This window comes from Sus scrofa, chromosome 14, assembly GCF_054392235.1.
Source record: "Sus scrofa isolate SSC_HxYL_T2T_F1_AM1 chromosome 14, Sscrofa_HxYL_maternal_Yorkshire_Landrace_v2.0, whole genome shotgun sequence".
NCBI lineage: Eukaryota > Metazoa > Chordata > Mammalia > Artiodactyla > Suidae > Sus > Sus scrofa.
This window is the reverse complement of record NC_139396.1, coordinates 137,662,972-137,688,409: the sequence shown is the minus strand read 5'-3', so window position 1 is coordinate 137,688,409 and position 25,438 is coordinate 137,662,972. Positions and strand designations below refer to the sequence as shown.

The following is a 25,438-nucleotide window of genomic DNA, read 5'->3' as shown; positions in this document are numbered from 1 at the left end:
AGGCTCCGATTTTGCTCAAGGGGCTGAGTGAACACTGCTATTTATCATAATCCACATTTAGTGTCCCTAATCTAAAGTGAAATAGTTGAAATGATATGATTAATCCAAGAACTTCCTGGAGTCAAACTTGGAACAGGAAAAAAAGAAAGAAAATTCTGTTATGCTTTTACTGACAAATTTGGACCAAAAAAAAAAAAAAGTATTTAGGGTGAGAATTACCAGTTTAGGTATCTCATTGGACCCCACAAACTACTAACAAATTATCACTTTACTTTTTAACATGTAGGCAAAGCCTCTGGCTCCTCACTTCTTTTGAGAAGCAGCTAATCAGCAGTCTAATAGTTGGAGTTGTTCTGTCCATAAAATGTAGTGAGATTTTTTTTTAAAGGAATTTATTTGGAAAGTGGAATTGTTCCTTCTTACCCCATGTGTGCTCTCATAGGGCTAAGGCACAAATCTAAGTGGGAACTAAACTAAGCAGATGTCCAGCCCCCAACAGAGCCCTTCCAGGAATCAGAGGGGGCAGCTTTACTCTCAGCCTCTTCAAAACACCCACAGAAATCTGATCAGAGTTTCCATGGGGGCAGTTAAAGCAAGGAGTCCTGCTTCAAGCTTGGGTAGAAACTCAGGTTGGTGAAACTGATCTCACCTCAGAACCAACACACTCTTAAATATAGTGCCTGAGCAAGAGAAGTCTGCGTGGTTTGGCTCATTCGCCATGTAGCGGCAGCAGGGTTTAACCAAACATGGCTGTAAACAAGCAGCATAATTACAAAGCCAGAGCCCTAGCTCCGCTACCCGCAAGTTAACAAAAATGGAGGATGCCAAACACAGCAAGCGGGTGAACCCATTGCTAGGGGTGCAGAGAAACAGAAACCTCTGGGACAGTCAGTCCTAGGGTATGGGTGTCCTGCCCAGCAAACTGCTTGGCCCTTCTGTGTTAACAGATCAATGGCTAACAGGTGGTTTCCTCACACTTTGGTTATTTTGTTGCTATTTTGTTTTAAAACATAAAGTGTACAGATATTGGAGTAACAGGAGCTTGTAAAAACAGGTATGAGTAAAGGAACATTTATCTCTAAAATAGAAAATAGAGACACACTTAGCTTCTCCATTCCCTTCTTTATGTCAAAACCCAAGTGTTTCATGTGTTGTTATATGAGAAGATCAGTGAGACAGTTTCCTGTTGGTTCCAGCAGTTTGGCCTTGTTTATGCCTATGTTATACCCCCTTATCACTGGAATAGTTTTAGGTGGTTGGGAAATCATTTCAGTGAAGGAGAAAGGGAGGAAATACATAAAGATAGAAAAATGATTTTGAAGGGTGTTGTCTTACATAAGAAAATGACCCAGGACCACTTCAACATCTTCAAAAGAACATTAACTATGAAATACTCAAGAAGCAGCCCCTGAGAACTATGAATAGAAATTAGCATCATTTTGGAAGTGAGAACTTAAATGACCTGCTCACCCTCAGCTCTCGAAAAGTGGCCCAAACATCTAAGAAATTTAAAACTCTGCTTCCTGACCTTAAGTAGTGCTTTCGGAGGAGGGCATACAGGTAGGCACTGCTGGGAGAGGCAGGCTCAGGTACACGCCTGGACATGTAACTTTGCTTTCCCTTACATTACACTTTTTAAAAACCTATTGGCACTTAAAATACTTAAAAAGGAAGTCCTGTGGGAAAGCAGTAGGCCCTGTGGGATGATCTCCTTCCAGGTTTGTGCCTCAACCCATCATTTTCCTTTTGATAACTCACAGAAAGTTTCCTCTTACCTTTGAGTTAAAGGACTCCATCTCCCAACACTTCCCTGCCATTCCAGACCATCGATCTGGGAAAGCTTTGGCAAAGTCAGCAGGACTCTGCCCTGTGTATTTCAGGCCCTAGAGTTCCTTCTATAAGGCCATAGGATACAGGCATTTAGGGCCTCCAGGCTGAGAGAGAGGCAAGAACCAATTTGCCTGCACCTACCTAGGAGGTCTTCTATTCAGAGCCTGGCCAGTGAGGAGCCCCCAGGCCCTGGAGGAGAGCATCTGATTTCTTGGCAGGCTCTCTCCCTGTGCCCTCTGCCAATTGAGGAATGCTTGGCTTTTTGCTGCAGATCTCAAGGCTTCATCTCCAGACTTAAGAAAAATATGGAGGTGCCTAGAAATGTCTATTACCTTCCCAGGTTCAGAAAGAACAAGAAAACACTTGCCAGGTTTGCTGCCTAGACGCTGAGACTCAGCGAACAGAGCTATGATCAGTCTGCCTTGATGGCTTCAAGTAGAATCAACCCAGCTAATCCCAAATTCACAGCTGCTGGTAGCAACTTTCACTAAAGGATCATAATAAGCAATAACTTAGTGGGAAGTAAAAGTTTCCGTGGAGTGTTATAAATAGTTCCTTTCAGGATAATATTTCTTATCAATTCAGGTGCCATCCTAGGTGGCTTTCCCCTGGCAGCCAGGTGCATTTGAACATTTAATTTCCAAAATGCCTCCTGGTCACAGCTAATGACCAATTTAAAGGGGGGGGGGCTTCAGAGATACCAAAAGCAATTAATGCTTAAACAAAGGATTTCAAAGAGGGTGTCAGGTTGTACGTGGGTTGACATGACATAAGTCATACAGGTAATAAACAGCTGGAATGCAGAAACAGTCTCAGGCTAGGTTTGACCCTTTAATGAGACTGGAATCCATTGTTAATTGTTTATGGAGCCCCTCCTCTTTGGCTCTGGGAAACATACCTGCAGATGCAGCCAAGAGTTTTTCCATGATGCCTCATTCCTTGCCTAGAGCTGCATTTAAAAAACTCCGATGAGCAAGAAGTTGGCACACATGATCAGGCCCTGAAGCTAACTGTGGTATTGGTGAATTCCATTGGGTAGTTGACCAGTTGGTCTTATGTGGTCTTGATTTTCTCCCAGGGCTGCCTTAGGACTTTTGTGGGCCCTGGACAATTTTGCCTTTGTGAATGCCCTTCCTCCATTAAAAATTTTTTAAAATTATATTTTATAATTGCATTGGAAGACTATAATCCAGATTGAGTTGTATTCATTTTTCCTTCTGATTTTAAAAGAAATTAAAACATGGGAGTTCCCTGGTGGCCTAGTGGATTAAGAGTCCAGTGTTATCACTGATATAGCTGGGGTCACTGCTGTGGCACGGGTTCGATCCCTGGCTCAGGAACTTCCAAATGCTATGGACATGCCCCCCCAACCCCCAAACAAAAACATTTTGTGGCCCCTAAAAGTATAAGGCTAGGCATTGTGCCCATTGCACCTAATGGATAAGTAGACCCTAAAATCACCAGGCAGGAGAAAAAAACTGAAAAGGAAGATCTTCAAGAAAGGAGTATACTGCATGGAAGTAGCTTGCTCCAGAATTCTAGAATCCAATTTGAACTTCATCCGAAAGAAAAGCTAGGATGATGTGGGGCTGGGAGGAGAGAACTACAGGGAAAGCCAGATTTCAAGTCCGTGTAGAGCCTGAGACTGGGCGCTACAGCCAAAAGCTCCCAGCTGGGACTGGGATCCTTGCTCTCATCCTTTGTGTGTTTATACCTGAACCCCAACTCAGCTCCACCCCTTAAGTTAGCCTTGCCTCATCCTTTCCACCCTTCAGGACTCGGTGGAGAAGATCTCAATGACTTTTCTGTCCATAACAGAGTGAGAACACAGATGACATGTACAAATACGTATTTTCCTACATGTTTCAATAGATTTTACACTGATTTTCTTCATAAGTTTTTCCTACTTATGGCTGCAAATAAGCATTGTAGGGCTGGTGTATTATGAAGAGAAAATTTCATATTGTGAAAAGTGTCAGGTTCCACACAGATGTGACCATTATAGTGATTTTTATCCTGGTTTCAATCCATCAAACATCATTCCCACATCGAACTCTAAATAATGTAGCATGATGTCTTATTTTCATAAAGCTCCATTTAGAACACAAAACATTATGGGATACATCAAAATGAATTACTTAAAAGCACTAGTGCTTTGACACATACCCCTCATCTATGTGTTACTTCAGCCAAAAAAAAGGAGAAATTAATAGTCAAAGGTCTATGTTTCTATGTGAGACCTTTAATGCTCAGCAGGGGGCAGCCTGATCAATTAGATCCTGAAAAGAAAAGATCCCAATACAAAGAAATAGAATTCAAAGTGGAACCATTAAATGACTCTCCAATTGATATAAAAGTGGCAATGATTCTTAGTTTAAAATATGCACATGAAAGAATTATGCTTTGAATTCTAGGAATCAAGTTTTGGTTCTCATTTGAATAAAAGGGACCTATACTTTATGAAAAGTGATGGTAACAGACATGGCCATTCATGGTTTCTGGCTTTTTCCATAGGTGGCTATGGTATGGATGTGACCAAGAAAAACAAACGAGATGGTACTGAAGTCACTGAAAGAAGTAAGAGCATGATATATGTCACTGTTAAAGTAATAAAAAATTGGAAAGAATAAATAAGTCCTAATTCTACTACAACTACTGTAGCTTTTCCCCCCTTTTCATATATATTTTTTTGTTTGTTTGTTTTTTGTTTTTAAGCACCGCACTTGTGGCATATGGAAGTTCCCAAGTTAGGGGTCAAATCAGAGCTATAGCTGCCTCTGCCACAGTCACAGCATTGTGGGATCTGAGCTGTGTCTGTGACCTATACCAGAGCTCATGGCAATGCCAGATCCTTAACCCACTGAGCGGGGTCAGGGGTCAAACCCGCATCCTCGTGGATACTAGTTGGGTCCATAACCACTGAGCCCCAACAGGAACTCCCTATTTCTCATGTTTTTGCTTTTAGCTTTTTCTTAGGGGTTTTTTTTGGCTTTTTTTTCTCACCATATTATTTTAAATGTATTCCTAAATAGACTATTTCCTCCAATTTCTTGCCTTTTTGTTGATTTTTAACACGTGTAATCAAAATATGTTCTGCTTTTTCTTCAAAGATGAAAATCACCCCTTTGATGTATAGTTTTATAACCAAAATTTTTAATTCATAAAAATTCATAATATTCTGTTAAATGAATTTGCCATAGTTTACTTAGTTGTGTCCTTATTTAGGGACACAGGGCAAGAGAAATCCAAAAGAATAATGTCTCCATTATTGCAGGGACCAAGGTGGAATAAAACTAGTGTCATAGTTGCAATCTACACTGAAAATTGAAAACAGACACATTTCTTTTGTGAAACTGCCCAAATGATAAATTCAGAGACATTTAAACTGTCCCCTAAGCAGCTCTAACTCTTTCACTTATCCTGTGACTTTCATATATCTCCAATAAAAAAAAAAAAAATTCTGGCTCCACAGACTTAGAACTTTAGGTTAAGAAATAACTTACTTTTATGTGTCATAGAATCCCAGAGGGCCACACAACAAGAGGTTTAGCGAAAGCTCAAGGACTATTATTCAACTCAAGCTGCCATTTCAGTCTGAAAACCCATTTGCTTTTATGCATGGAACACTGCTTCTGCTACATTCATAACCCCATGTTCCTGTGAGGACAACTGAACTAACAGGAAAATGCAGGGTGAAGAAGGAAAGGGTGAGAGGTAGGGACAGTAAGACCAGTGTGGGATGGAGCAGTTGCCGGCAGCACAGCTTAAAGTGGAACAAAGTGATGCCTCATCATCTTATTCCATCCTTTTCTCCTTTCAGCCACCATACCTGTGTGTACACCATGCATACACGTATACTTGGGCATGTGCACACACAGCGTGCAGGAGACATGTGCTTTGAGAGACCTGTGACCTCAGCTACATAGGAGTTCCTTGATGGCCAACCCAGAGGGGAAGTACTGGTGATGGTCACAGAGCACCAAATTGGCCCAGTTATGGTTTTGTGATTCTACCCACCTCCCCACGCTCTTGTAGGGGAAAGAGTGATGCAGGAAGGCAAGAGGTCTTTGTTCTAACTGGTGTTTTTTAAAAAATGACAAACACTTTTATAAAGACTCACCATCACTTGGAGCCTTTTCAATTTCGAGGTGAGGGGTTGGGCAGGCAAAGGGACAAGTTCTTCAAGTCTGTCTTGGATGTTCGTCTATCCATGATTTCACCAAGCACCAAATGTGACTTACCAACCCCTTCTTTCCTATATCTCCTCACACTCGGGGTGGCCCTGAAGATTTTAGAATGAATTATGATGTCCTTGAGACACCCTCAAATTCATTAAAAAATTTCAAGGTAATTATCCACATCCCAGTGAAATCAGCCAGGATGATGTACCGGCCCCAGCTGGACTAGGTGAGGGCTTAGAAGGGACAGGGCAGAGAAAGCGAGTGAACTGAGGACCTGGCCCTCCTTCAAAGGCAAATCCAGGCCTGGACTAAATCTAAGTGTTGTATGAAAGATGTTACTGCAAGACGACTCATTTTTCAAATCATTTGGTAACTAACTACTTCTGTTTCCAAAGGGATATGCACTTACCTTCCAGGCAGGTTAAGTCCCATTATTATTGTACCTATGTGCTTATACGGTGGGTCAGATCACACTCCTTAAAGCCAAAATATATAAAAACCTATGTTGAACCTAATTTAATGTGCTGAGCCTAAGACAGACATGAGACCTTGCCAAAGTTCAGGGATTTCAGTGCATTACCTAAGAGCTCATCTTTTCTGTGTCTTTTCCTAGTTATCACGGAAACAGTAACTACAAGACTTACGTCCTTACCACCAAGTAAGTGACAATCTGGAAAGCTTTCTTCTCAGTAAGCCCTGTGGGAGGGGCTCCACGTGTAGCCTTTTTCATGGCACTCACTTTCCAGTTGGGCAAGTCCAGAACATCTGAAATTTATTTTTTAGTAACTGTATTGCCATTAACTTATATACCACAAAATCCACCAGTTTGAAGTGGATAATTCAATGGCTGCTAATGTATTTACAGAGTTGTGCAACCCCTTTGCAACAATTTAAATGTAGAACATCTCTGTTGCTCAAAAAGAAAAAAACCTCTATGGCCATTAGCAGTTACCCTCCCTCTCTTCTCCCCGGCCCCTGAAAAACACAAATCTACCTTCTGTGTCTATAGATTTGCCTGGTCTGGACACTGAAATATCAGAAGTCTTATCCAGCCTAGTCATGGGGTGGGAGGAGGGAACCACAGTCAGGCTTCTGTTTGAATCCACTTTTTTTCTGGGGTAAGGTGGGAGCCTTAGGGTTAGTGGATTCTATAATAGAGATCTGAGCCCTTAAACTGACCCTGCACCCCCCAAGAAGCCTGGCTCTGTGAGGGGTGTGGGGAGATCTACCCTCCAACATGAGGTTGGAGAATGATGAGCGGGCAGGTGGAACACAGAGCTGTCACTTGCCCTTCCAACACTTCCAGTGGCTGTCGTGGCCAGGGCACTGACCAGGCATTGGAAAAATGCAAGCCCAACCCAGGCCCTGGCCTCAAGGAGCTTCTTACCGCTCACCAACTTTTCTAAGATTTAAATTTTCCTAATCAGCAACCTTGCTATGCTCTACTCAGGAAAAGAAATTTAAACCAGCTAGGATATTGCTCTTGACGTTTCTGTCCTAAACAAAATGAAAAGTCTGCACCACACAGCACAGGTGGTACAGGGCCCCAAACCAAGAAGGTCATGAGTGGGAAGCCAGGGATGGCTTCTGAGGGGCAGGGAGAGAGGAGGAAACCCTCTGCCCTGACTTCGTCTATAAATTGTCACCTGCTCCTTGTTTCTGCAGAAGGGGGGACCAGCAATGGCTATGCTAAAACAGGTTCTCTTGGTGGAGGGAGCCGGCTGGAGAAACAGAGCCTAATGCATGGCAGCAGCAGCTACATAAACTCCAGTAAGTGCTCTTTGGGGGAGGGGGGCTGGGGGAAGGGTAGACGGACAGGGAGAGAGAGTCCTACTTGGAGAGGGACCTTTACCGCTGTTTGTCACCCATTCTCAATGCCCCCAAAGAGCTGTGGAAAAAACACACATGTCGGTGAAGTTGCAGCTTTCGAATTATCTGCATTTGACGCCTATTTAAAATGGGATCAGTCATCATTATGTCCCCAATATAAATAACAATAATTAATTAAGAAGCCTTCCTGGGAAGATGACTCCTTTCCCACTGAATTACTCTCTTTAAGCCATCTCTTTTAGGAAAGGATGTGCACGTCTGAGGGTTTACAATTTGAATTAACAACAACAACAAAAGAAATTTAATGACTGGATTACTGCACTAAGAAAATCCGGTAACATAAGATCCCACGCTGGGTTTCCACTGGGCAAGTATCCAACGCAGGCCCAGCTGTTCCCAGAGGAATACTCCTTCATAGGAGCTTTTAAACTGAAACAAAGCAAAACAAAGCAGGGAACACACACACACGTACACACATGTTAACCTGTCAAGCCATTTAAAAAATCTTTGAGTGACACTAAAGAGAAGACTAAACATACAAACAGCAGGGCTGGCCAAGAGCAGCGTCTTCCCTGACCTGTCCCGGAGCACTTCACATGGGGTTGTATTCTGGTCCACCCAGCAGTGCTCTACGATTACATGAGAAATATCCTGCCTCATCGTTCCATGCACTTTGGCCATGGACATGGAGGACCTCTCTACCTTCCCATCAGCAGGGGAAGGGCAGTGGCAATAATCCCACCTCCATTTCTGAGCATCCGCGGGAACCCTGAAGTGAACCCTTTCAGTCATGCTCTCCTGAAGTCCTGTGACCACCCTCCACAGGGCCCTCTTTTACTAGGAGCAATCTGCATGTCCTTGGTACAACTGTATGTCAATCTGTGAAGTGCTCTAAGGGTTCACGCCTTTCCCCACTCCTAGGTGGAAGCACCCGAGGCAATGCCTCCACCTCCAGTTACAGGAGGGCCCATTCGCCTGCCTCCACGCTGCCCAACTCTCCAGGCTCAACCTTTGAGAGGAAAACCCATGTCACCCGCCATGGAACATATGAAGGTACCAGACTTTAAGAGAAAACTAGGCTCTTGGACTTCCCTGGTGGCCTAGTGGATAAGGACTTGGCTTGGGTTCGATCCCTGACTCAGGGAATTCCCATGTGCCTTGAGCACAGCCAAAAAAAGACAGAGAGAGCTCATGGTCAAGAAGGAGGAGGCAGTGAGAGGAAGACATTTGGGTTCTTCTCCTAAGGTTACTGGAGTTCCTGGTGATCCGCAGAAGCAGTTTTAGTGGAAAACAAAAAAGCCAGGCAGCAAATGGGCTTGATGGTGAATGGAGATGGGTACCAGTGATGGAGTAGCAGGATTAAAGGATGGGTACCCCCGTAAATGAGTTTGACCCAGGGCTCCAGGGTTAGGGAGAGTCCCAAATTCAGGCAAGGTAGATTGTGTCACCATGGTTCTTCCTGCTGCTCTGCCCTGGGCAATCTCTTCTTTTAACGTCCACATTTGGGATGAGCTGCATGGGGTCAAAAACCCCTGGTGCTAGTGGCACATTTGTTTGACAGAGACAGGTCACCAGCACTGTGTAGGGCAACTGCAGTTGAGGAAGTGAAAACAAAAAAGAAATGAAAACCTCCTGCTCTCCTGGGCTCAAACCTTGCCCCACGAAAGTAGAGTAGTACCAGAAGGAAGGGCCACAAGCACATCTGTTTAAATCTGGTACTGAACACCCAGGCTGTGGAAGTTCAGAAACGACCCACTCTCAGAAGTCGTTTGGACTTAAATGGCCATTTGTACTAAATGTTTTGTCCTCTCTTCAGGGAGCTCCAGTGGCAACTCTTCCCCAGAATACCCTCGGAAGGAATTTGGTATGTCCTATCCTTATTTTCTGAAGAAATGGTCAAGCACGCCTGGTAGGGATGAAAGGGGAACCTCATGAGTTCACAAATGAACTGAGTGGATTCCTCTAGAGAAGTTTAACTACTGCTGACCTCTTCCTTTGCTCTTTATCCTGAAGCATCTTAAGTGGAGGGTCAGTCACATGAGCTTGCTGTCATAAGTCTTCGCTCATGAAATGCCATGCTGTTCATATAGGGCTCAGACTTGGATGGATGAGCCCTAAGACCAAGCAATAATCATAGGGTTTTTTCCCTCCACAAGGTGCCCACAGACTTCCCAGCAAAGGGGAGCAAGGGTTAGAACACGCAAATGCCAAACATCCCAGCAATTCCACCACAGCAGCCTCAAAGGGGCACATTTTATGCCAAGTAAAACCCTAGCTTGTATCTTCACGTGAACCTTTAGTCCATATTCTTGGATTCTCACTGTGCATGTGAATTTATATGATCATAGATTATGCAGTGATTATAATTTCTTGTATTTATTTGCCTACAGTGAGAAAACCAAGGCAGTCTCTAACAAAAAACTAAAGGAAAGACCTGACAGTCCTTCGATACATTCGATCAGTGTGGTCGGCTAGTCCAAATGGATGTGCTCCTAGATAGTTACTTTAGTTAACCGAACACGCTAAGTGTGAGCCACCTTAATATTCATGTGCTAACTCAATACCCTAAATGCAATGCGGCTTACAAAATTTTCTCTGCCCTCTGGCTATGCAGGTATCATTTATTAAGCATCCACCATCCTTCTATCTAGATATAAACATTCTATGAAAACAACCTCCTCCTCTCCTCACCCAATTAGATCTGCCCCCATGTCACAAATACTTGGCATGCCACCTCTTATATATGTCTAATATTACTTTCGTTTCTCAGCATCTTCTTCAACCAGAGGAAGGAGCCAAACACGAGGTGAGCTCTGTCCCTGGGTTCAGTTCACTTCAGTCAACTAGTATTTTCTGAGCATCTAACCTGTCCAGCCATGAGCCAGGACATGGGAGGCATAGAGAATGGATAAGCCCTGGTTTCTGCCCTCAAGATGCTTGTAGCCTCTGGGGATCCTCGGCTGGCTCCATCAGGGTGGGAAGGGGAGACTTTGATGATGATCCCAGCAAGCACGTGAAGTGGTTCGCTCTGCTGTGGATTGTCTGAAGGGGCTGGCGTCAGATCTGGTTTCACTTCTGGTCTCCTGGGCGACTTTAACAAGATTTGCTGTGATTGCCTTTATGCAGCAAATATAAGCACAAGCCCCTTGTTTTCAAGTTGTTCCAGGGGACTAGGCTCCATGAGAAATTTTCACTCTCCACTACTGCCGGTAGATGAGACCCTAGGAAGGGATGTGGTCCTGGAGAAAGCTGCCCTTGATAGATCTGGGGAGGATGGGGAGGAGCATGTCAGGGCTGTGCTGAGGGCAGAATTTTTCATAGGCTCTGGGAGTTCTCCATGACCACTCTAAGCTTCCAGGGGCCTTGTTACATCAGTAACTCAAAAGTTAGACACATACCAACCACCTCCAACTTTAGGCTGATAGTTGACAGATACCCATGCTCCACCTGAAGCCAATAATGTTAAACCACCCACTTCCTGCCCTGAAGAGGCCACAGTGGCTAAGTAAACACTAAAGCCTTTAAAATTCTCTTGCTGTTGCCTGAGAAATCCTGGAGACAGGAGAGCAGCTTGGTTCTGGTGACTGAGATAAGGCACTGGGGAAGGGGTTGGTCCTTGCACTTATGTTGGAGCCTCTGGGCTCAGCCTCAGGTTTCTCCTCCAGGAGGGCGAGGTATGCATGGGCAGCTGGGGTCAGCAGAGAGGACACCTGTTTCTAAGCAGCACTCATTCTGGGCACACCTAGGTTTTCTGTTCCCAGGACCCATAGATCTCAGAGCAGCCCAAAGATTAATCTGCCTCAGAGCTCAGTGTTGGGCTGTGAGCCGAGCTCCTCCATTCACAGCCTCTCCATCTCTTCCCCTGTGCAGAGAGCGAGATCCGAGTCCGACTGCAGAGTGCATCCCCATCCACCCGATGTAAGTGCCCCTGACTTATGAAGGATCCAGGGCTATTGCTGTGTGTGTGTGTGTGTGTGTGTGTGTGTGTGCATGTGCTTGCGTGCGTGTGTGTGTGTGTGTGTGTGTGTGTGTGTGTGTGCAGTCACTCAATCATAGGTGACCTGTCTAAAGCCTTCTGTGACAGGGACTCTGGGCTAGGTGCAAAGGGTAGGAGTAAGGAACTGAGTCATGCTCCCTGCTGCATAGTAATTCACAGGCTAAGAGGAAGCAGTAAACCTCCCAACCAAGATAACTCGGAAATGAGGAAGAGGGCAGAGAAGTCTTCCTGGGTTAGTTAGTCGCTTGAAGGAGACTGGAGGGTAGATCAAACAGGCTCAGTGAGATGAGCCGGCAGAGACACAGGAGAAACCTTTGGTGTGGCTGAAGAAGGAGCAGGAAGGGACCCAGTGGGGTGGTTAGGAGTAGAGAAGGGTCAGAAGTAGAGTGTGAGAATTTGAACCTTATCTCAAATGTCAGGGGTTCCCCAGTCTCTGGTTTTCTTTTCTTTTGTTTTTTGCTTTTTAGGGCCACACCTGTGGCATATGGAGGTTCCCAGGCTAGGGGTCAAATTGAAGCTGCAGCTGCTGGCCTACGCCACAGCCACAGCAATGCAGGATCCTTAACCGACTGGGCAAGACCAGGGATCAGACCCACATCTCGTGGATACTAGTTTGGTTCGTTACTGCTGAGCCACACGGGAACTCCCCAGTCTCTGTAGCTGACTGTGTTGTTCTCCTGTTTGCCATTCTGAAATGAGCCCAAATGGGCAGGAGCCAAGTACAAAGACTAGGAGGAGAAAAAGCTGGGTTGAGTGGCTCAGGAATCAGACACTGGGACTAACCTGAAGAGCTCAGAGCCCAGGTTATGGGGTCTGACTCCAGGCCTAACGCTGTCTCACTTGAGTCCTTCTAGGCTTGAGGGGGCTGAGCCCAAAGGATGGAGCTCTCAGGAGAGGGAGTACTTGGGCCGTCCTCCTGCACCTGGTGTCTGCAAATCTGTCTCCTCTGACGCATTGCCTTTGTACAATGCCTCTCTCCTCTCCTCTCCGGAAGGCACAGGGTGCTTACTACACTGAATAACCCCACTACCAAGGAGATCAGCCAGAGGGTCTTGAAATCAACTCTCAGGAAAGCAGTATAACATTTAAGAGTTATGAGCCACAAATTCCTTTTGACCCTCCAGAGCATTACAAGGTCAGAGACCTGGATCTGAGGCATCCTGTGCACAGAATAAACCACTGTTGAACCATCTGATTCAAGAGGTCTGGTTTCTAGCTGTCCTGGGTATAAATATTCCCTGGATCCAGGGTGGCAGTGTCTTCTAGCTGCAGAATCTTCCCTGTGGTCTCTGATGAGACCTAATTAGGAAATATCTACTGAGGAATTTGTAGAGGCACTGTATTTATGAAGCCATTCATATTACAGATTGTCAGGTTGATAAGTGCTATAAATTGACAAAATGCAAAAATTGTAAAGCTAACCAAAAATGTCCTGTGGGTGAAGTGGCTGCCTTGTCCTCCTTGTATCCAGAACACTGTGGCAGTTCTACTGCCTTCGAGTTCAGGAAGGGGTCCTGGGCCTAATAAAAAATCTGGGGACACTTTTATAGGGACGGAATTGGATGATGTTAAGCGTTTGCTCAAGGGGAGCCGATCAGCGAGCGTGAGCCCCACCCGGAATTCCTCTAACACACTCCCCATCCCCAAGAAAGGCACCGTGGAGACCAGAGTGGTGACGGCGAGCTCCCAGTCAGGTGAGTGCCCCTCCATCAGGTTGCTGTGTCAGGAAGGGAACAAGGCAGCAGGTGCCCAGGCAGGCCTTTCAGGCTGTAGCAGCAACTTCAAAAAGTACTGCGCATTTGCTCTTCCTACAGCATGAAAGTGTGGGCTGCACTCTTCCACCCCTACTGGTCAACCATCCCAAGTGCCAGCTACGGTCTGGCTCTAGATCCTAGAGATCCTCTCCCTGGAGATTCTTGACATGTCCTGGGACAGTATTGGCCAGGTCCCCCAGTGCAGAATATTGAAGAAAGTTGTAGTGTTTTCTTTCATCCACTCACCTGATGAAGGTTTGTTATAGTTCTCCTCTATGCCAGGCAGCAGGCACTGGGGCAAGGCAATGAGCAAGACAGACACAGCCACTGCCCATGTTGAGGTGAGGGCCTCCAGGGGAGTCAGGCAGGGTGAGCATAGCTCAGCGTTTGTATATCACGTGCCTACCAAGTACAGGGTGGGTTCTGTGGGAGACAGAAAGATGAATAAGCAGACCCTTGGGGGGAGATAAAGAAGCCAGTTCTGCTGTGAAGTTTTCCTCTCATTCACTACTGGAAAAAAAAAAAAAAACACAAACAAACAACTTTGAGACCATGATCTTTCATTTTTCAGTTTAAAACCAAAACCTCTGGGTACTTTGTGACCAACTCCCTCTCTTATAATGAAGGGGCAGAACTGGCTTCAGATTTGAAGAAGTATCCAAAGCACCTTGGGTCTGGTTGACACACAGGAAAGTTTAAGGAGGGTTTAACTGGAAAAGAATGTCACCTGTGAATGTGGTGGCCTCAGAACTGAGGGCTTCCCTACCTGTGCTACCCTCTGCCTGGAACTGTATGGTAAAGGAATCACTGCTCCACAGCATCGCTGACAGAGAGAGAGGGGGTTGATAGGAGCATCCCACCAGGAGGTGGGGAGTGGGGCTTAGAAGGAGAAACGGGTGGATGCTGGAGCAAAATTTACAACTTCAAATTTCACCGTGAACCATCAAGAATTCTAATTCAAGAGATAAGTTTTCACCCGCTCCAAGATTTCAGATAGGAATGGGATGACCGTTGTCCTGGTTTGCTCCAAACTCAGGGAGTTTCCAGGACATGGGACCTTCAGGACTAAAACTAGGAAAGTCCTGGCAAACTGAGCCCATGGGGTTCCCCTGGCACAGAGAGTGGATCTGTCTCTGTTTCCAGTGTCTGGCACTTATGACGCCACCATCCTGGATGCCAACCTTCCCTCCCACGTGTGGTCTTCCACGTTGCCGGCAGGGTCCTCCATGGGCACCTATCACAACAACATGACAACCCAGAGCTCATCCCTCCTCAACACCAATGCCTATTCTGCAGGATCAGGTATGTGGTATGCACGCACATCCCTTCCCACCCGAACCCGCCACCCCTGACCCTGCAGCTGAATGACCACCGCCACCCCGGCATTCGCCATCCCCAAGACTTCCTAGAGGGGCTTTCTGTGACCAAGCATCCCAAGATTTTTCCACTGGAACTTCTATGGCATTTCTTTTTGTGGGTCCCCTATAGTAAGGACTATATAGTACAAGGTATCAAATAAAAAAAATGTAATGGGAAAGAACATGAAAACAGATACAAGGAACCTAGTTTCACTCCATGTGCATTAACTATGTGACCTTAAGAAGTTGTTTATTAACTCTTGGCTTCAGGTGCCTTCTCTGTAAAATGGTCACTCACAAGAGGGGCTTGGCCGGCATGGATGCCCACTCAAGGCCTGACAAACCTACAACCCAAGGCACACCACAGACTAATGTTTTGTTCTGTGCTGTAAGACAAGATCACAGTTTTCCCCTGGCATCTTTTCTGGTGCTTCTTCGCCCCTGTTTTGTGTGGACACCCTCTTACCAGCCTTCCCCTTTCCCTTCAGTCTTTGGAGTTCCAAATAACATGGCATCCTGCTCCCCTACTCTGCACCCGGGAATCAGCACCAGCTCCTCAGGTCAGTTCTTGCCAGCCTGGGAAAACTAGGCATGCTCTCGCCTAGTAAGGAGAATGGAATGGCTTCTAGGGAAGATGTCCTTCCTGAGTGGACGAGCGGTCCATCCTCATGGACTTCCTCCACGCACATGGCCATGCAGAAGCGGCCGCCAAGGAGCTGCATTAGAAGGCACAGAGCCTGCCCTCCGTCCTTGACCTAGCTCCATCCCCAAGGGAAAGGGCTAAGGGGAGGGGCACCAGAGACCACATTTATGTGCTTATTTCTGTGCTAGTCCTTTTATTTAATGGAAGAGGTGGAGAGATGGGAGTAAAGGGGCTAAGCAAGGAACAACTAAGGATATTTTTAGGTGGAAAGCATTGTTAACTTAGAAAGATCCTAAGTTTTTTTTTTTTTTTAATATGTATCATAATTACTTGGGGGCTCAAATAAGGCAAATATTTGATAATTTTGAAGAAGTATTTATTCACTCAGTTCTCACATACATCATAGTACCTAGCCTCTCTATAAATGAATGACCAGCCCATATCCTTTGTTAAATGAATCTGCCTTCTCTCTGCGATAGCCTGACTAATATTATTACTAATGTTACTATCCCTTCTTTATTCCCTTGGCTGGCATATCTGCTTCCGATTTTCACACCTCCAGTTGACTAGAAACCCAGAAGACACCAGGTTCAAGCTATGTTCCTCCTGCCTTTGCTCTTCTACTTTGCAAAGCACTGACTGAGGAGGGTGGGCTGATATTAGATCCATGACATTGTGCCCCAAACACTAGACGGGATGGAATAAGAGAAGCTGTTAACGAGGGAGGAGTAAGCTTCTGCACATTTTTACAAACCAACAAATAACCAGCCTTTGAAATCATAATGAGGGCAAGAGGAGTTTTATGTGTTTGAGTCAGGAGACGGAAAGGTCAGAATGGAAGCTAGGGTCCTGCCCAGTTAGTGCCTCTCGGCTTCTGCTGTGTCTGTGTTCTTATTTCCCACACTGTGCCCCAAGGCACCCCAGGATCCTGCAAGAAAGGGAACCCTGGGATATCTAAAGATTTTGAGGGTTATTGCAACATCTATCAGATCCTATTCTAATTACCACGATTAAGTTCTGTGGACTTAACTACTCACCAAATGGACCTTAGAAATTTTGTCCTGGGTTAAGGAGGTGGGATATTAAAAAATTACTGTATCACTAAGAGCATGGGAACTAAGAACATCTGGGAATCTGCCATATGCAAAGTCCTTTGTCATGAGAGTGGTTGGGGGGGGGTCTTGGGGGTGCTGACTTAACCCCAGGGGCCTCATCTATGCACCTGCACTCACCTGTCCTCATTCTTCTCACAGTGTTCGGCATGCAGAACAATCTGGCCCCCAGCTCTTCCGCCCTCTCCCATGGCACGGCCACCACATCCACAGGTCTGAAACGGGTTTGGAGCCTCGGGCTGGGAAGCTACAGCTCTTTGCAGCTGTAACTCACAATAATACCCCTGTTCAATGATGGAATTAGAAGGACCAAAATGTCCCTAAAAATGAATTGACTTTTCCCACCAAATGAACAACCCTCCACACCCTAACACAGAGGTACCAAGTTCAGTCATTTGCTGGCTCAGACATGAGTGAAACTGCAGGGAGCCTTGCTAGGGGGTGTCACCTGGATATCCCCATGTCTCACTGCTGTCCTTGATGGCCCACTGTCACTGACAATCAATCATCTGGCTGACTTTATGGTGTACCCTCTGTGCAAATCTGGGGGAGAGGGGACAGAAGAGGTGTGAGCCTCAGACTTTTCCCTGAATTTTCCTACTGATTAGTTGGAGTAGAAAGTTTAATATACATGAAACACCTGGAGGATCCTATAAGAGCATGAATCAAGCCATGCAGAGCAGGTTTGAGCACTGTAGGAGTTCAGAAAGGGAGGAGACGTGGGAGGGCCTAGGAAGACTGCGTGGAGGAGGTGGCCTTTGGAATGGTCCAACAAGGATAAAGATTATACCAAAGAAAAGTTTCAGCTAAACTCACTGCTGCCCCGATGGCTGGAGAAAGTTGATCCCATTATTTATTATCATTCCTTATTATCTTCCTCTCACCTGAAGAGATTGCCTCTCTGCCAGGGCTAGTCAGGCTACTTCTTAGCAGCATGGAGCTGCCCCCACCCATTACTGGCCCTGATCATTCATTGGTTCCTCTCCTGCAGCGTATGGTGTGAAGAAAAACATGCCCCAGAGCCCTGCCGTCGTGAGCACCGGGGTGTCTACCTCTGCGGGTGAGTGCTATCCCCAGCTGCTGGGGCACGCTGGCACACAGGAAAAATTACTCCTTGGTGACACATGGCAGGAGGAGACATAACCTACTGGTGGTCCGAGGTCTGCAAATGGGACTCACCTCAAGGGCCTCTCAGTTGTTTCCAGGAATCAGCAGAGACGGGCGTGCCCTTCGCTTTGCTTTGGCCTCCCTGTCCAGGGGGGCCGGGAAGCTCCACCCTCCATGCCTGCCCAGGGTCAGGCCCTCACAGCCCAGCCCCCGCCCTTGTTGGAAGCCCCTGGTTTGGTCACAGGTTACCCATCACAGGGGCCTGGGAACCACCCCCCACCCAGAGGCTGCCACACCCTCCCTGCTTTCTGTAGAATCTTCATCAACTTAGGTTCATGACACACGGTGATTTCTTCCATTGCTCTAATCCTGGTGTTTCCGTCCATTTACCAATTCATTCAAAAACTGTTTACTGAGCACCTGCTTTGTAGAAAACAGTGTTTTGAGTGCTTAGAGTATAAAATAGAAAAGGCAGGCTAGATTCCTGCCCTCACAAGGCTGACAGTTCCAGTCAAAAAGGTGGATAACAAACAAGTGGACAAGAATAATTACAGAAAATGACACATACTTGAAGGACAGACATAGTGAGGAGGTAGAGAGACAGGTGTGTGTATATGTTAGGTGGAGAGGTGCTCAGGAAAAGTCCCCCCAGGATGCTAACACTTAAGTCCCACAGTTAGAAATGAACCCATCCAGTTAAAGAGGAGCCTGACTGAATGGTGACTTTGCCCATTCACGGAAGATCCTATAACATCTAGGTGGGAGGCAGCCCCCTAGGCCAGCGCCCAGCGCTTCTGACATTGACCCAACCACCTGATGGCCAAGCCCAGTCAGGCAAGGGAAGGTGTCCCTTGTCCCCAAGATGCTTCTTAGTAACCGCTGTCAGCAAGAGGAGACCCTCGGACACACTCACAAGCCCCTTTCTTTCCTCCACCCTCCATCTCTTCCTCTCCTCCCTCTTCTGGTCATTTCTTCCCTCTCTTTCTCCTGCCACATTTTCCTTCCTCTTCACCCACTTCTCTCCTCTACAGCCAGCACCACAAGCATCCAGAACGATGACCTCTTGCACAAGGACTGTAAATTCCTGATCCTGGAGAAAGACAACGTGCCCGCCAAGAAGGAGATGGAGCTGCTGATCATGACCAAAGACAGTGGGAAGGTCTTTACGGCCTCCCCTGCCAGCGTCACTGCAAGTATGTGGGAGCCCATGGTACTCGGGTTTTGGAAGAAAGACCAACAATATAGGCAGATGTCCCAGCAAGGTGGTTTGAGATGTTTGAATGATGAAACCACAGTCATCCCATTCAAACGAAAAATGCCTGCTGAATAGGGTGTCCCAGCATCTGTCTTGAATGCTGACAAGCCAGGAAAATCCCAGCAAAGAGCTCTCAGAGGGGTCTTTCAGCAACAGCAGGTCTCCTACCCATAGGCCCAGACTAGGGAATTAACCCACAAAAAGCAGATCCTTCTTCCTATCAGACTACCCTCTACCTCCACAAGCAGGAGAGGATATGGGGCAAGGGTGGAGGAGTGGGGAGAGGGGATTATCACGGGTTGTGTGCACAGCTTCTTTTTCAGAGGATACCCTGAAAAAGGAAAAACAAGCTGCATACACCACTGACACCTACGTAATGGCAGAAGCTAATGGTAAGTGCAAATCTGATCACTGTCCACTTTGACTTTGGCCAATCTATCTGTCATTGTTTATCTTCCAAGATCTCACTACTCTAAGTGTGACCCTGGTCCAGCAGTATCCATAAGACCTGGCAGCATGTTAGGAATGCAGAGTCCTGCATTCCCTAGCCCAGTCCTGCTCTGTCAGAGGCTGCATTATAATAAGCTCCCTCGTTGATTCGTGTGTGCTTATGATGGAAGCAAAGCCTTCCCACAGCACATCTAAAGCCCACAGTTGTAATTTTTCTCACCTTACTTGTCCTCCCATAATTTTCAGAACTAATAAAAGCTTTGCAAAGCACTTGCAAGCTTTATCTTTTTCTTTTCTTTCTTCTTTTTTTTTTCCTTTTTTTTTTTCCTTCCCAAATATCTGGATCCTGTCCTGGAAAATCACATTTCTTCCCTGCTCTGAGGCCTACAAAAGTCTCCAAATCACTGACTTCAAGGAAGTCAGTAAAGCAAGAGGCATAGAACATCTTTTTCAAATGCAAATTAAATCAGTTCTAGTCCTCTCTCAAGGCCTGATACTAGGTCTTCCAAGTTAGTAGTTCCTTACATTTTAGGGGTGGAGGTGGAGCTGTGGAGCCAAAACACCCTTCTCAGAATCTGGTGAAACCTATAACCAATTTCCCCAGAAAATTCCACACATGCCCACAACCTCAGTGGTCAAGCAGCATCCTGGACTTAGGATCCCTCCTCCAAGCCCACCTTTGCCTTTCTGTTCCCTCCACCCCAGTTTAGGGCCTGTGTTCAAAGTCCCTTAACCAAGAAATCAAGGGTCATCTCTCACAAGCACATTTATTGTTTGAACACCATGGCTACCCCTAAGGTGGTTCTCCAAAAACATCTTGGGCTTTAGAAGTTTAAGGTCCCAAGAAGGTTGTGACACTGGGTTCTCTCCCACTGTGAACTGTGTGCCAAGCCATGTCTTCATCAATGTGATTATTGCAAACGTGTGATCCGTGAGGACTGAGTTAGTGGACATTGCCATGGGGCTATTCCACAAGGTGCCTGGGGCTTATCTACTTCAAGCCCTGCCCCAAGTCCACTCACGGGCTGTCTTGTGAGCTCCTACAATTTAAAAGCTCAGTGTTCTTGCTGTTTCTCTTTCAGGAGATGTGAAGACCGTGTCCACAAAGGGCAAGGCCACCTCTGCAGGTGGGTGAGAACAGCAGGTCCTGCAGTGATGGGGCCAAAGGGACTGGTTATAGTGAATGGAACTGATAGCAGCCCCCTAGCCTAGATCCAATGCATAAATGAGCCACCTAATGTGGGAGAGTTTCTCTGAAGGTCTTCAAATGGTATGGGGGGAAGGGGGTGGAGGGAAGGGGAGGCACCATCTGGGGGCAAGGGCAGGGCTACAGAAGGAGCTTAGCTCACAGGCTGCACTGCCCCTGCTGGGTACCCACTGCCTGCCTGTAGGTCCAGGGCTGCCGACATGGCAGGAGCAACACAGCAGGGTTACTGTTGTGTCTTATGGACCACTATCTACCCCCTGCCCGCATGGGCTTCAAGGTGGCACTAAGACCACACACATCACCAGGACACGTGCCTTCCTAGTTTGCTCCCATGGTCTTGGGATCAAGGGGTGTCAGCCCATTTTAGATGCAATATATATATGTTTTTTTAAAAAAAGAAAAGTCCTGGCCACCCCTTAGGTGCTGAGTATAAATCTAGGCACTGTGGGGATTATAGAGAAAGAGCTATCTAAACTGAGACGTGGAGATGGGAACTATTCAGGTTTGGACTAGTAAAATGCAAGAGGTTGTGGCGGATCCACATTCATAGTCAAGAATTTTAAGCCTGGTGCTGGCTCTGCTATACCCTCTGCTGATTACTCCACATGCCTTATCTCATGTCCTTCAACATCCCCTGAAGAAGGTCAACTTTGAACCGCATCTTTTATTAAAAGGAAATAGATTGGGAAGTTGGGATTGACATATACACACTGCTGTGTACAGAATAGGATGAGAAACAAGAACCTACTGTATAGCACAGGGAAATCTACTCGATACTCTGTAGTGACCCATATGGAAAGAATCTGAAAAGGAATGGATATATGCGTATGTATAACTGATTCACTTTGCTGTACACCTGGAACTAACATTGTAAGTCAACTATACTCCAACATTTTTTCAAAAAAAAAAAAAAGATTTACCATAAAAGAAAAAAAAAAGGTTAAATGACCTTCTCAGGGTCACATGGTTCCTGCCCTTCACCAGCCACGGCCCTGTGTTCGTTCCAGGAGCCACACAGGAACCAGAAAGCCATGTTCACATTTACTCAGGCCCGCAGGAAGTCAACAAAAGTCAGAAATTTTGGAGGGAAGAGAGCCCGAGCCACTGGCATTCACCTTACCCTTGCCCTCTCTTCTACAGACATCCATGGCTACGACCACCGCCGCAGTGGAGGTGGTGGTGGCGGTGGTGGTGGCGGCATTGGCAGTGCCGGTGGGGGCACTGGCAGCGGCAAAGGCATGTGGGGGGCAGCGCCAGTCTGGTGCCCCTGCGGCTCCTGGTGCAGCTGGTGGAAGTGGCTGCTGGGTCTGCTGCTGACCTGGCTGCTGCTGCTGGGGCTGCTCTTTGGCCTCATCGCTCTGGGTGCGTAGTGACAGTGACCCCAATGCCCATTAAGATAGGTGGGAATCGGTGCCAAGTGTTGGGGCCAAGGGGCCCCAGACCATAGGTACAGACCCCTTGTTTGCACGTGAGGAAACAGGCTACAGGAGGCAAGTGGCCAAGGTCCCATAGCCACTAGGTGGCAGAGTTGGGACTCTAGGCAGCTCCTGTTTCCCGGCCTAGAGTCCTGTCCAGTCCCTGTGGCAGCCTATTCTAAGCATCTGGTTGCCTTGAATAATCAGGGCAGACCTTTCACAGACTTTTTACTTCCCATATTCCTTGGCTCTCAAACAAGCCCCCTGGGAGAGTGGGGACCAGCTCTTTTACCACCTCAGATGATGGCCAGCCTTCAAGGCTCCGTTCCAGTTTTGAGCAGCTCGCCTGCTGGTAGACAAAACAGACTGTCTCCATGTAAATATTCCAGCCAAATGTCCCCGTGGCATGAAATAGCTGCTATAAACTCCAGATCCCCTACTTCAGGCTCCCCTGGAGGGAGGGAGGGAGGGTGCACTTGGAAGGCACTGCTTTGGGGTCTCTGCAGCTGACTCTGCTTCCATGTGTCCCTTTCAGCGGAGGAAGTGAGGAAGCTGAAAGCACGTGTGGATGAGCTGGAGAAGGTCAGGAGCAGCCTGCTGCATTACGAGAAGATGGAGAGGAGCAGCCAGGATGCTGTGCAGGGTGCTGCACCCAGGACGGGGCCAGATGTGGGGAAATCTGGACTTGATGGCTACAGTCAGGAGGACCTCTGGCAATATGTGTGGGCCAAGCTGATAGCAGAACAGGAAAATGGTGAGTGCATCACAGGAAAGGGCCAGCAGCTCCCAGTCCCAGCTCCTATGTGTGGAGTGGTACTCATTCAGGGCACTCTCAAGCTCCCTTCATCCAGCCGCCTTGCCAGCCCTGGGAGTGAGAGAAGATCAGTGTTGTAATCCCATTTTATGGCTAGGAAAACTGAAACACAGAGAGAACTGCCCAAGATCAAGGTCACACAACCTGTGCACGTTAGAATCTGATTGCTAGTCCTAGCCTCAGTTTCTTCCCGCCAGACCATGGTGATCCCCTTCAGGGGGTGTGTGTGTGTGTGTGTGTGTGTGTGTGTGCGCGCGCGTGCGTGCGCACGTGCGTGCATGTATATGCATGTGTACATGCGAGAGTGAGAGAGAGACGGTATGCAGCTAACTCAGGTTTTATCATCTCTTGTAGGAAACCTCCGAGGAAGCCCTGGCCCTAAAGGTATCACATTGGATGAAGCCCATTTCCTACTCTCATTTCCTACACTTGGAGCTGGGTTTTCTGGGAGGATTAGAAAATTTTTCTTTTTTCCAAATTGAAGAATGAGCAATGGAAAGATTTTACGGAATTTGTTGAGAGGGCTGAGAATTGGCTTTATAGTCAGAATATCTTAGAAGGGGAAGGGAACTAAGGCATCATCTAAGAGGAGCTCAGTGACATGTCCAAGAGACACAGACAGAGATCGAAGAAGCCACGCCACCTGCCAGCTCACCTTGAAGTGCTGTTTATGTGTTGTCACGTGGCCTTAAGACACTGGGAGAGAATGGCCCTTGGGCTCTCACCCCATCTCACAGTTTTCATGTCTTTCTGATTTTAGGTGACATGGGAAGCCAAGGTCCAAAAGGTAAACAGAACATATGGAAATTTTTACCTTAAATGCTAGTGAAGGTTGATGGTGTAAAGCAATCAGCAAGAGTCAGAAAATGTACCCTGCACTCACCCTGGCCATCTCCCCTGGGAGAGGACCACGAGGTGCAGAGAATCCTGTAGACCCTCAGGCTTTTGGGGAATAGAGAGCTTCATGTACACCTCTGGGGCAGCATAGTCCTTGGCCCCTTTCCAGGGGCTCCCACAGCAAGGATCCCAAGGAGACCTGTGTCCCAGGCCTGCATCTCCCCAGCTCCAAAGGACAGCTCTTACTGCACACCCCAGAGAGAGCTGGAGAAATACAGATTCCTGGGCCCTGCTGGGAATCAGATGCTCTGGGACTGGGCCCCTCCCCGCAGGTTAATTCTGATGAACCAGGTCAGGAATCACTGCACCAGGTGAGCAGCCTTCTTTGAAGGATCTTAGCCCAGGAGGCTGGGGGCAAAAGCCACCAGTCAGGAATGGAGCTCCTATGGGGGAAATTCAGCAGACACAGCACCACCTACCTTCAAGGAAAGTGGGGGGTGATTATCAGGGAGGAAGGACACAATCACAGGAAAAGGTGCCTCTCAGTGTTGGTTAGTGTGGGGGACAATCACATAATAACTTGGGTGGCACATGGTTGCTGTAGGGAATTGACATATATGTCCTCAGAAAAGTGGTTTGACAATTAGTGAGGCCCATGTGTGGGAGGAAAAGCTTTCCCATCCTCGTGACCACAAAAGTGCCCCTTGCTCTAGCTGAGAGGGGTTCACAAGCTTCAGTGTACATGGGAATTGCCAGATGATTCTGGGCTCCGCTCTGAGAGCATCTGACTGAGCAAGTGTGTGGGCAGGGCCATAGTCTCTGGTCTGAATCCCCCCAGGTGAGGGCCACAGGTGCACTGTCCATTCTGAGAATCACCATTGGAGACAACAGGGTCTCCACTCTCTCCTCAGGTCCACCTTCCTTCCCAGGAGGTCCCAGTGTAGGAATTGGGGTTCCTTCACTTGGTGGCTCTCAACTTCAGGATTCCCCTCCCCCAGGCACACAGCCTGGGTCGCCACCCCGGCCCCTTCCCCAGAGGCTCCAGCTTGCAGGCCACACACCCTTATTGACCATAATACAGGATGCTCGGTCAGACCTGAATTGCAGATAAATAAAAAATCATTTTTGACTATAATTATGTCTCAAATACTAAAAATATATTCAATGTTTGTCTGCAATTCAAACTTAACTGAGTAGCCCCTAGTTTTACTTGGTAAATGTGACAATCCTACTTGAATTCTGCTGGCAGCTCCTTTTGGGGACCAGCCCATGTTCTCTGGCTGACTTCTCTCTCTGTTTCCACAGGAGATCGAGGGTTCCCTGGGACTCCGGGTATGTAGCCTCTGATGGTGCCACTGGGGTTGTGGGCTGCCTGGTCCTGGCTCCTGGGTCCTGGGAGGAAGGCAGGGCCGAGCTATTCTTGTGTGTCCACAGGTATCCCTGGGCCCTTGGGCCACCCAGGTCCGGAGGGACCAAAAGGACAAAAAGGCAGTGTGGGTAAGAACCACTTTTCTGTTCACTTATTCCCTCATTCATTCATTCATTCATTCACTAAATGCTGGTTAAGTGCCTGCTGTTTGCCAGGCCTTGGTTTAGGTGCTGGGGAGATAGCTGTGCGCAAAATAGAGAACCTCTGCCTACTTTTGGG

General features: G+C 47.1%; 1 protein-coding gene across 1 annotated transcript in view; it reads left to right on the top strand.

Moving 5' to 3' along the window:
• COL17A1 (collagen type XVII alpha 1 chain) overlaps window positions 1-25,438 on the top strand; it is a 48,058-nt gene that overhangs the window by 742 nt on the left and 21,878 nt on the right. Inside the window, exons 2-22 of the mRNA XM_013983710.3 lie at window positions 4,345-4,407; window positions 6,625-6,669; window positions 7,677-7,781; window positions 8,763-8,894; window positions 9,658-9,705; window positions 10,612-10,647; window positions 11,712-11,759; window positions 13,389-13,532; window positions 14,736-14,894; window positions 15,439-15,510; window positions 16,847-16,918; window positions 17,697-17,765; window positions 18,844-19,005; window positions 19,379-19,459; window positions 20,600-20,644; window positions 21,865-22,086; window positions 22,675-22,893; window positions 23,308-23,337; window positions 23,714-23,740; window positions 25,096-25,122; window positions 25,225-25,287. Of these exons, the coding sequence (XP_013839164.2) occupies window positions 4,356-4,407; window positions 6,625-6,669; window positions 7,677-7,781; window positions 8,763-8,894; window positions 9,658-9,705; window positions 10,612-10,647; window positions 11,712-11,759; window positions 13,389-13,532; window positions 14,736-14,894; window positions 15,439-15,510; window positions 16,847-16,918; window positions 17,697-17,765; window positions 18,844-19,005; window positions 19,379-19,459; window positions 20,600-20,644; window positions 21,865-22,086; window positions 22,675-22,893; window positions 23,308-23,337; window positions 23,714-23,740; window positions 25,096-25,122; window positions 25,225-25,287 (1,858 nt within the window). The 5' untranslated portion in view covers window positions 4,345-4,355. The remainder of the gene's footprint in view (window positions 1-4,344; window positions 4,408-6,624; window positions 6,670-7,676; window positions 7,782-8,762; window positions 8,895-9,657; window positions 9,706-10,611; window positions 10,648-11,711; window positions 11,760-13,388; window positions 13,533-14,735; window positions 14,895-15,438; window positions 15,511-16,846; window positions 16,919-17,696; window positions 17,766-18,843; window positions 19,006-19,378; window positions 19,460-20,599; window positions 20,645-21,864; window positions 22,087-22,674; window positions 22,894-23,307; window positions 23,338-23,713; window positions 23,741-25,095; window positions 25,123-25,224; window positions 25,288-25,438) is intronic.